The 10,820-nt window shown below is 56.0% G+C and overlaps 1 protein-coding gene across 5 annotated transcripts in view; it reads left to right on the top strand.

The window, feature by feature from the left end:
* Window positions 1-24: 24 nt before the first annotated feature.
* Window positions 25-10,820, top strand: part of PLA2G15 (phospholipase A2 group XV) — a 25,590-nt gene continuing 14,794 nt past the window's right edge. The window contains exons 1-3 of one of the 5 annotated variants that reach the window (XM_063611686.1): window positions 25-269; window positions 1,279-1,362; window positions 9,452-9,634. In XM_063611686.1, coding sequence (XP_063467756.1) covers window positions 9,508-9,634 — 127 coding nt within the window. In that variant the 5' untranslated portion in view covers window positions 25-269; window positions 1,279-1,362; window positions 9,452-9,507. Of the gene's footprint in view, window positions 270-1,204; window positions 1,363-9,377; window positions 9,635-10,820 lie in introns of those variants that run through there. The other 4 variants (XM_063611687.1, XM_055299251.2, XM_055299249.2 and 1 more) reach the window with 4 other exon arrangements.

Below are 10,820 nucleotides of genomic sequence, written 5' to 3'. Positions count from 1 at the left end.
CGGCCCCGGGAACCTTGGGGGAGGGCCGCCAGAACCCAACCCAGGACACAAGAACTCACGCTCCTGGCCTGGGCGCATGCTCAGGATCCGGATTCCTACTTCCAGGGCTGGTCCTGCCTGATTTTGGGGGCTAACCCATTCTTCCGCTCTCCCCCCACTCTTCCCCAGGGGCCGTCAGCCCTCTGCAAAGGAGCGTGCAAGACAGAGGCCTTCTCCAGTATGGAAGTCACCAGGAGGCAGTCTAGGGGCTGTGGGGGTCAACATAGCAGGTCTGGGGTTGATGGAAGTCAAAGGGTCAAGGGGGCGGTGAGAGTTGCGGGTTATCACCCTGTGGGGGGATCACCAGAAGTCAGCTGGGAAAGGGGAGGACGGCGGGAACATCAGGATTGTTAGAGCTGTGGGGTAGTCACCAGGGATCACAGGGAAGGGCTTGTACACGCAGATGCTAGGGCCGAGCGGTAGCCTGGCACTGAGAAGTGCCAGAGCGCGGTCGTTGTGGGTTGGAAGTGGGCAGGCCTCAATGCTGGGGAAAGGAACCCCCCAAACCCCAGAGAGCTGCACCCTAGACGAGGCTGAGAGGGGTAGAACGGGCCTGGAGCCTCACTCCTACCCCACGTGTGGGGGCCTGTCTGCTTTCGTCCCTTTCTCGACGATGGAGAAGCTGCCTGGAGATTGCGAGCGCTCCGGCCGATGGGGGGCTAGCGTTGACCATGTGTGCGCGCATGCGGGCTGCAGATCCTCCCTTTTCCATCCCGCACCTACAACCCAATTGACAGTCCCGCATTGGGGGCTCCCATTCCTCCCTTCGCCCAGTGGAGCTTGGTGAGGCTGCTTTATGGCGCGTTTTCCGGCCGTTCTTTACTTTCCCAAACTCTCCCAGGGAGGTGACTGAGAAACTGAGTAAGTGACTGAGAAACTGAATAATCCAGCAGGAAGGAGGGGGCTCCAGTCTGGCGGGAACTGAGTCACGCAGTTGCCTAGCCCGACTCGAGACTGAGACGGGAGCCGCACCACGCGCTTTCGGACAAGGAGGGTGCTGCGGCCCGGCCCCTGGACAATGGAGAGAGCGGGGCACCCGGGCGCATCACCAGAGCTCATGCCCGGGAAAGGGGCGAGGCCCGAGGGGAGAGAGCTCAGCGTAGCTCCACTTGGCAGCTAAAGAAACAGGCGCCCGGGACGGAAATGACTCGCGCCCGGACACGGCGACAGGGAGAGAATGGAAAGTGCTTCCTTTGCCCGGCGGGTTCGAGCGACTAGCACTTTCTACTTTCCCTACAGGTGGAGGCGGGCCTTGGTGCGCGGCTGTCCATCTCCGGACCGCCCACTCGGGCACTGGCCCATGTGTCTCCTCCCCCGGAAGCGGTAAGCGAATCAGGCGCGGGGGGAGGGAGAACGTTGCTCCTCGGGCCCCTCCTCCCGATAAGTCTGGAATGTCAAATATTTGTTCGCGGGGCGGGGCGCAACCGCGAGTAAGGCTCCGCCCCCTCCCGCCCGGTAGCGCGCTTGCGCTTGGTGGAGGCGGCCCTTCCTCCGGCCACGCCCTTCCAGCCAACTCCCCTAAACCAGTGGCCCTAACCGCCGCATTCCTAAAGCTCCACAGAAACCCGTCGCTTCCTCCTTGGCTCCTGTCTGGGTTCCACTCTTACAGCACAGGGTCACAGCGTCCCCGCCCGGAGGTCCGGGCGCTACTCGGTCTCCTTCTCGCCCCTCCTGGCTACCTCATCTGTGCAGCCTCTAGGCCCTTTTTCCTCTTCAGCGTGAGTCTCGACGCCCGCTCTTCCCGGAAGCCACCTTCGCGAGGTGACCGCTCCATTGTGGCGTCTCTGGCAGTCCGGAGCGCTTTCTCACGGAAGACGCGCTTATGCGTGTCCAAGTTGCCGCTGGGTCGTGAACCTGAGGCACGCGCTGGTAGCACAGTGCGGCTCCCCTAAACTACCCCGGGTGCCCATCCGGCTGCCCCCATAGCAAGACAACTCCTGCAACTTAGATTCTTTTTTATTTTTTTTTTAATTTTTATTATTCTTTTCTTTGAGACGGAGTTTCGCTCTTGTTGCCCAAACTGGAGTTCAATAGCGCGATCTCGGCTTGCTGCAACCTCCGCCTCCTGGGTTCAAGCGATTCTCCTGCCTCAGCCTCCCAAGTAGCTGGGATTACAGGCGTGCGCCACCACACCTTTATTTTTTTAGCAGAGACGGGGTTTCACCATGTTGATCAGGCTGGATGGTCTCGAACTCCTGACCTCAGGTGATCCACCCGCCTCGGCCTCCCAAAGTGCTGGGATTACAGGCGTGAGCCACCACGCCCGGCTAATTTTTGTATTTTTTGCAGAGACGGGGTCTCGCCATGTTGACCAGGCTGGTCTCGAACTCCGCCCACCTCGGCCTCCCGAAGGGCTAGAATTACAGGCGTGAGCTACCGTGCACTCAGCTCCAACCCTTGGATTCTTCTTCTTTTTTTTTTTTTTTTTTTGAGACGGAGTCTCAATCCGCTCCCGGCCTGGATTCTTCTTTAAAAACCAAATTCGTTTAAATACTAGGCAGGAGGGTAGGGTCCTGTTTGCTGAGATCCCTTACTCATCTTCAGATGAGTCCTTCCAGATCTCCCCATTATTACTAAACAACCCACACTCCTGACCCCAACCGTCCCTCATTGCTTCTTTCTGCCTCCCAGATCCCCCACCTTAGCCAACTTATAACACGACTTATTAATTGTGTATTATCTTCCCACTCCATCATCCTATCCTCGAAGATAGAGGCTTATCCCCAACGCCTGTCACTGAATGAATGAACTGTTGTCTAAGGCTAGCTTCTTCTGCCATTGGGTATTTCAGCAATGGTAAGACACAGGCCTTTGCAGTAGGGTCTCATCTGTGCCCTTTCCTCCTCTTCAGCCCTGCCCCTTCTCTAGTTAACCCCAGCTCTTCCTCCAGAATTGTTTTTTTTTTTTTTGGAGACAGAGTCTCGCTCTGTCCCCTAGGCTGGAGTGCAATGGCATGATGCCGTCTCACTGCAACCTCCGCCTCCTGGGTTGGCGCGATTCCTCTGCCTCAGCCTCCCGAGTAGCTGGGACTACAGGCGCGCCCCACCATGCCTGGTTACTTTTTGTATTTTTAATAAAGATGGGATTTCCCCATATTGACCAGGCTGGTCTCGAACTCCTGACCTCGTGATCCGCCCGCCTCGACCTCCCAAAGTGTTGGGATTACAGGCATGAGCCACCGCTCCCGGCCTTCCTCCAGATTTTCTACCTTCCACAGGGGTCCCTTCTGTAGTTTGAGATTTCTGTACTTCTCTGAAAATTGTCCGCCACCCCCAGGCCACTCCTTGCTCCCCTGGGGTTCATGAATTAATGAATAGGAGATTGGTACGGCAGAGCGGTAAGCAAGGCCCAGATGGCCCAGGCCGCCCGAGGTCAGACGCCTTTCTCAAAACCGCGTGCCAGATATTTGGAAGAAAGAACTCGGTTCCGTGGGCCTCATACTCGCGAAATTTTACCCTCACCTTGGCCCTCAGGCCTGCCTGGGCTGGACTCCTAAAGGCAGCCGGCGCTGTTGCTTCGGAGACATGAAAGCCCGGGCAGATACAGGGTGGGAGGCGGGAAGCGTGGCGGGTCTCCTGGAACCTCCAGGGCGTCTAGGAGTGGTGCGAAAACGCCCTCCCTCCTTCCCTTCGCTGCCAGGAAAGATCTCGCAGTGGAAGAGGATTCGACGCTGGGGATCACCGCGGAGATCCACACTCGCCTGCCCAGACCCGTCCCCGCTCTCAGCGACCCTCCTTATGTCCCGGGCCACCCTACTATGTCCCAACCCACTATGTCCCAACCTCCCGGGTTGGGATCCCCGCACCTGTGCAGAGTGGCTGCCGAGCACCCGCCAGAGGGCGCGCTGACTCCGTTGTCAGAACCAGAGGGGGAGGGTCGTGCGCCCGAGGTCGAGCAAAGCACCAGTAAAGTGGTGAAAAGGGGGTCCCCTTAATGCCCCCATCAGGCCAATACCCTCTGGCTTTATTTTTATTTTATTTTATTTTATTTTATTTTATTTTATTTTATTTTATTTTATTTTATTTTTATTTTGAGACGGAGTTTTGCTCTTGTCTCCCAGGCTGGATTGCAATGGTGCGATCTCGGCCCACTGCAACTTCTGCCTCCCGAGTTCAAGCCGATCTCCTGCCTCAGCCTCCTGAGTAGCTGGGATTACAAGTGCCCGCCACCACGCCTGGCTAATTTTTGTATTTTTAGTAGAGACGGAGTTTCACTATGTTAGCCAGGCAGATCTCAAACTCCTGACATCAAGTGATCTGCCTGCCTTGGCCTCCCAAAGTGCTGGGATTATAGGCGTGAGCCACTGCGCCTGGCCTATTTTATTTTGTTTTATTTTATTTTATTTTTTTGAGACAGAGTCTTGCTCTGTTGCCCAGGCTGGAGTGCAGTGGCACGATCTTGGCTCTCTGCAACCTCCACCTCCCGGGTTCAAGCGATTCTCCTGCCTCAGCCTCCTGAGTAGCGGGATTACAGGCATGCACCACCACGTCTAACTAATTTTTGTATTTCTAATACAGATGGGGTTTCACCATGTTGGTCAGCTTGGTCTCGAACTCCTGACCTCGTGATCTGCCCGCCTCGGCCTCCCAAAGTACTGGGATTATAGGCGTGAGCCACCATGCCAGGCTTATTTTATTTATTTTTGAGACAGAGTCTCATTCTGTCACCTAGGCTGGAGTGCAATGGCACGATCTCGGCTCACTGCAACCTCCACCTCCCAGGTTCAAGTGATTCTTGTGCCTCAGCCTCCTGAGTAGCTGAGATTACAGGCCCACACCACCACACCTGGCTAATTTTTTGTATTTTTAGTAGAGACGGGGTTTCGCCACTTTGCGCAGGCTAGTCTTGAACTTCTGAACCCAGGCGATCTGCCCGCCTCGGCCTCCCAAAGTGCTAGGATTACCGGTGTGAGCCACCACGCCTGGCCTTTTATATTTTATTTTTTAAAATTTTATTGAAACGGAGTTTCCCTCTGTCGCCCAGGCTGGAGTGCAGTGGCATGATCTCTGTTCTGGGCCCTTTGCCTCCAGGGTTCTGTTGTAGCTGGATCAGTGTGAGGCATCTTGGGGCTGCAGGGAGACTGGCTGCAGAGGAATGGGGGAACTGCTGAGCCATGAGCTTTAGGGGGATTCCACCGGCCTCTAAATGGACTCAGCTCTGGCCACCAAATCAGCCCGGAAGCCCTGAATTTAGTTTGGTTGCCTCAAGCCCAGGATCCACCTAGTTCAGGTAGGGGAGCTTTGAGCTTACGCCAGCGAGAGGGAGTGCAAAGGGCCAGGTAGCAGGAAGGGCGAAGGGTGTTGGCTGTGTGCTCACTCAAGGAAGATACCACAACTGGACTGGCTCGTCAGTCTCTGGATTTATTCTGCTGATGAAAAGAGTCAAACTCTGTAAAATATTTGGACACTTTTTTTTTTTTTTGAGACAGAGTCTCGTTCTGTCACCCAGGCTGGAGTGCAGTGGCCCGATCTCGGCTCACTGCAAGCTCCGCCTCCCAGGTTCACGCCATTCTCCTGCCTCAGCCTCCCGAGTAGCTAGGACTACAGGCACCTGCCACCACCCCTGGCTAATTTTTCGTATTTTTAGTGGAGACAGGGTTTCATCGTGTTAGCCAGGATGGTCTCGATTTCCTGACCTCGTGATCTGCCTGCCTCAGCCTCCCAAAGTGCTGGGATTACAGGCGTGAGCCACCATGCCCGGCCTGGACACTTTTTTTAGATGGAGTCTTGCTCTGTCTCCCAGGCTGGAGTGCGGTGACATGATCTTGGCTCACTGCAACCTCCGCCTCCCAGGTTCAAGTGATTCTCCTGCCTCAGCCTCCCGAGTAGCTGGGACTACAGGTGCCCGCCACCACGGCCAGCTAATTTTTCTATTTTTGTAGAGATGGGTTTCGCCTTATTGGCCAGGCTAGTCTCAAACTCCTGACCTCAGGTGATCCACCTGCCTCGGCCTCCCAAAGTGTTGGGATTACAGGCGTGAACCACCGCGCCCGGCCCTATTCAGACCTGCGAAAGGTGCTAGACTCCTAATCTCTTCAGGTTTGGGAGGGCCTGGAAGAAAATCTAGCTATGTTAATAGAGATTCTTTACAGATGCAAATTTTCCTCCACAAAGGACAGTTTTGCAGGGCCATTTCAAAGTATGGCAAAGAAACATTGTTTTGGAATATTTTGACTTTCTTGTCACGTAATGTTATGCCAGAGTCAGATTGCAAAGTAAGTCCTGATATATAGGATTAAATAAAACCCATCGAATGAGAATTTATGGTTTGTAGGGCAAACCATACAATTTGAGATAGTAATTTGAGCAAGATAAAAAAAATCAGGGCCGGGCGTGGTGGTGGCTCATACCTGTAATCCCAGTACTTTGGGAGGCCTAGGTGGGCGGATCACCTGAGGTCAGGAGTTCAAGACCAGCCTGGCCAACATGGGGAAACCCCGTCTCTACTAAAAAATACAAAAATTAGCTGGGCGTGGTGGCGGGCACCTGTAATCCCAGCTATTCAGGAGGCTGAGGCAGGAGAATCGCTTGAACCCAGGAGGCAGAGGTTGCAGTGAGCCCGGATCACGCCACTGCACTCCAGCCTGGGTGACAGAGCAAGACTCCATCTTAAAAAAAAAAAAAAAAAAAAAATGGTGTCAGCCTGGCATGTGGAGAACGACCCACAGGAACGAGGGTGTGCATTGGGACATCAGTGACGAGGCTGTTGTGGGAATAGGGTAGTGTGGTTTGGGGAGCGTAGAGCTGGCAAGCCCTTATGACCACCTGAGTTGTGGTTCTGAGAAGCATGGAGGCATCCAGAGCTCAGGATGATGCCAAGTCTGCAGCCTGGGGGATCAGGTGGATGGCAGAGTCATTGTGAAAAGGGAGGACCCTCATCACCTTCTGACCCTTCTCCACAGTGCCAGCATGGGTCATTGCTGACGAGGCCTTGCCATCCTGCCCCTAATGGCTGTGATTCCTAACACATGCAGGGCCTATGGGGTTGAAGCACCAGGGAACCCCTCTTGAGGACAGGGCTACCCTTCCAGAGGCCCACGGTCACCGGATGCTGCTGGGCTGACAAGACATTTAGACTGTGGCCAGAGTCCAAGGTGACCCAGTACCTCTTGATCCTTCCCTTCCTCCACATAACCTTTGACTGGACTTCTGCCCGTCCCTAGGCCTGCAGAAGAGTCTCTATGGTCTCCCACGCTGGGTTTTCACCAGATGGGTCTTCACTGATCTTCTGTTGGGTCACGGGTGAAGGTGGGGGAGGCAGGGGCGTTGGGAGTGGGAGTTCTGAGCCAGGGCCTTAGCGGGAGATGGCTGGACCTTAAGAGAGGGTGGGGCTGGGCACAGTGGCACACATCTGTAATCTCAGCACTTTGGGAGGCTGAGGCAGGTGGATCCCCACCTTTTTTTTTTTTTTTTTTTTTTGAGACGGAGTCTCGCTCAGTCACCCAGGCTGGAGTGCAGTGGCGCGATCTCGGCTCACTGCAAGCTCCGCCTCCCGGGTTCACGCCATTCTCCTGCCTCAGCCTCTCCGAGTAGCTGGGACTACAGGCGCCCGCCACCACGCCCGGCTAATTTTTTGTATTTTTAGTAGAGACGGGGTTTCACCGTGGTCTTGATCTCCTGACCTCGTGATCCGCCCGCCTCGGCCTCCCAAAGTGCTGGGACTACAAGCGTGAGCCACCGCGCCCAGCCATGGTGGATCACTTAAGGCCAGGAGTTCAAGACTGGTCTGGGCAACATAGTGAGACCCCCAACTCTACAAAAAATAAAAAACTAGCTGAGCGTGGGGGTGTACACCTGTAGTTCCAGCTACTCAGGAGGCTGAGGTGGGAAGGATTGCTTGAGCCTGAGAGGTCAAGGATGCAGTGAGCCGTGATTGCACCACTGCATTTGGGTGACAGACCCTGTCTCAAAAAAAAAAAAAAAAAAAAAAAAAATGGAAAGAAAAGAAAGAGGGGCCGGGCGTGGTGGCTCACGCCCGTAATCCCAGCACTTTGGGAGGCCGAGGCAGGTGGATCACTTGAAGTTGGGAGCTCAAGACCAGCCTGACTAACATGGAGAAACCCTGTCTCTACTAAAAATACAAAATTAGCCGGGGTAGTGGCGCATGCCTGTAATCCCAGCTACTCGGGAGGCTGAGGCAGGAGAATTGCTTGAACCCGGGAGACGGAGGTTACGGTGAGCCAAGATTGCACCATTGCACTCCAGCCTGGGCAGCAAGAGCGAAACTCTGTCTCAAAAAAAAAAAAAAAAAGAAAAAGAAAAAGAAAAAAAGAGGGAGGGTGGTGGTAGCCCAGTCACCAACATGTTTCACCATAAGAACTCGAGAAGGGCAGGGCAAGATAGTGGCTTCATAGCCAGGTCAGCTGCTTACCAAGAAGAAGGAAGGAAGGGGCAGGACAAATTTCTTGGGACCAGGTGGGATGACCAGGGTGCAGCTGCCCCTTCGAAAGGGTGTGTGTGTGGAGGATCAAGACCTCTATTTCCCAAATACTCTCGTCCCTCTATCCCACAGTGACCTATGGTGCTGGCATATAACCAGCTGTCAGGTCTTTGCCCACTCTGTTCGCCGCTGCTTCCTGGCGCAGGGAGTCCATGTCCTCTTTGGTTCCCCAGGTTTGCGAGAGTGGAGAGGGATCACGAGCTCCCGATGCTTCTCCTGCTCTACAGGGGAACTTGCAGGTGGCCCATGGCGCAGGGTCGAGGCTCAAGCCCACTCCCAATCCCGCGCCCAAACTGCCCGGACTGGCGGGGTGACTGCACTCTGCGCCCCTAAAACGAACAGATTAACCCCTCTCTTGGGAACTGAACATGCTGACCTGGCTTCTCCCTGTTCCCCCCGCATCTGTAACCCAGGGGCAGAGTTACAGGGGCTGACTTGCCGAACCCAGGTGCCCTCGGGGCAGGGTGTGCTAAGAATTGGTGTGGGGGCTGCACAAAGGTCCTGGTCAGCTCCTGGTCACCTGAGGCCCAAGAACTGTCCGGGACTCACTTCCTCTCTTTTTGCTTTAACCGGGGTCGCTCAGCAGCGGCGAGCGCTGCATCCCTTATCCTCTCCCGGTCTTGTCCGTTCCAGATCCTCCAGGTCAGGGGGTCGCCAGGTGAGGGCTGCGCAGCGTGGTTTTCGGGTACCCAGGGCTGGGCGGGATACAGCAGCGGCGAGCTGGGTCCCCAGGTGGGCGACTGACAGCCCGGAGCCAATCGGTACCTCGATCCATCGATGCACTCGGCGCTCAGCGTGGTCCAGGGAGCAGGGGGTTGGGCAAGGGTGGGGCGGCGAGCTCCGACTGGGAGGGGCGTATATGGCGGCGAGTCCCTATTGGCCGGCCGTTTGCGGGAGGCGGGCCCTGATTGGCCGGGAGGATGCGGGGGATGCGGGCGGCGGGGTTAAGCGCTTCGCCACCGCCCCCGCCTAGGCGAGAGCCCAGAGAGCTGAACCTGCATCCCGGACCTGCGGCGACCGTCGTACACCATGGGCCTCCACCTCCGCCCCTACCGTGTGGGGCTGCTCCCGGATGGCCTCCTGTTCCTCTTGCTGCTGCTAATGCTGCTCGCGGACCCAGCGCTCCCGGCCGGACGTCACCCCCCAGTGGTGCTGGGTGAGGCACGGGTCTCGTGGTGGATCTGTCGGTCGGGCGGGACGGGCCGCGGGCGGGGCTACCTTCCCGGTCTGCTTCTGTTCCAATCACGAAATGGGGGAGCGTACTGGTATCTGTCTTGTCACTTAGGTGATCTAGATCTGCCAGCCCACCTCCCGCCATGCTGGGCGCGGGTGTGGTCAGCTCCCCACCTCCTGCCCTGGTAGAAAATGGGGGCGAGTGGGAGAGTTACCATCTGGTTATTCATAGTTCCACCTGTCCGCATCATTCCCAAGCCTTGCCTCCCCTTATCCCATTTTTAAGCTGGAAAGACAGGTACTTCAGCCCCACTCCTGAGGGATGGTGGGGGTGTGTAGAGTGGCTCCTATGTTGACCTCTGCATCGACCTGGGTGTGGCTAGGAGGCTGTCACCCTCGACCCCTCCAATGCCACGTATGCCAGAAGGCATTACTGAAAAGAACCTCCTTAGGGAAAGGATTGCTCTCCTACCTGGCCACCAACTCCCACAACTTATCAGATGTGTGGCATTGCCTGAGGGAAAAGGCCCAAAGGAAACTGAAGACAGCTGAAGTCAGGGGAAAGGGTTGGGACAATGGCCATGAACCTGTGTCAGGCAACATGCTTGTACTCTTACCCTGCCACACATGCTTGGATTACACTATGTGGAGGCTTGGTGACCTCCCCTGCCCACCCCACTCCTTGATCACAACCCTGGCAACTCTACAGTGGCCACAGTATTTCCTTGCAGGGATGGGCAGGGATGAGACCTCTGTCTGGGGGGCCTTGGGTGCCTCACTGAGGCCGTCACTCCCATCCAGAGCTGTGTCTGTGGCCAGCCAGGATTCCTGAAGGCAGAGGCATCTGAGGCATGAGTTACACGTGGAGTCTAGTGCAGCGTGATCTCCATGCTCTTTCTGCTGAGAGTACTTTAAATGGGGACGATGCAAATCACAGAAGGGTAGAGTTGGCAGGCAGGGTGGTGCCAGGCAGGCCCCACCAGGAGTTCCCAGCCAGGAAATGCTCCGGGGAGATGCTAGGCCCAGGTTCACCATGGGATTTGGGCAGACTTGGCCCTGCCTCCCCAAAGCTTGCAGGATAGGAATAACAGTGATCCCCAGAGAGGAAGTCTGTGTGGGGCAAGCACAGAGAATCCACCAACCCAGCCTGGATGGGTGGGTGTCAAGTA

The sequence above is a fragment of the Symphalangus syndactylus genome, chromosome 11 (genome assembly GCF_028878055.3).
Source record: "Symphalangus syndactylus isolate Jambi chromosome 11, NHGRI_mSymSyn1-v2.1_pri, whole genome shotgun sequence".
NCBI classification, from domain to species: Eukaryota; Metazoa; Chordata; class Mammalia; order Primates; family Hylobatidae; genus Symphalangus; species Symphalangus syndactylus.
Note: the sequence above shows the minus strand (reverse complement) of the source record. Positions and strands in the feature narration are given on the sequence as shown.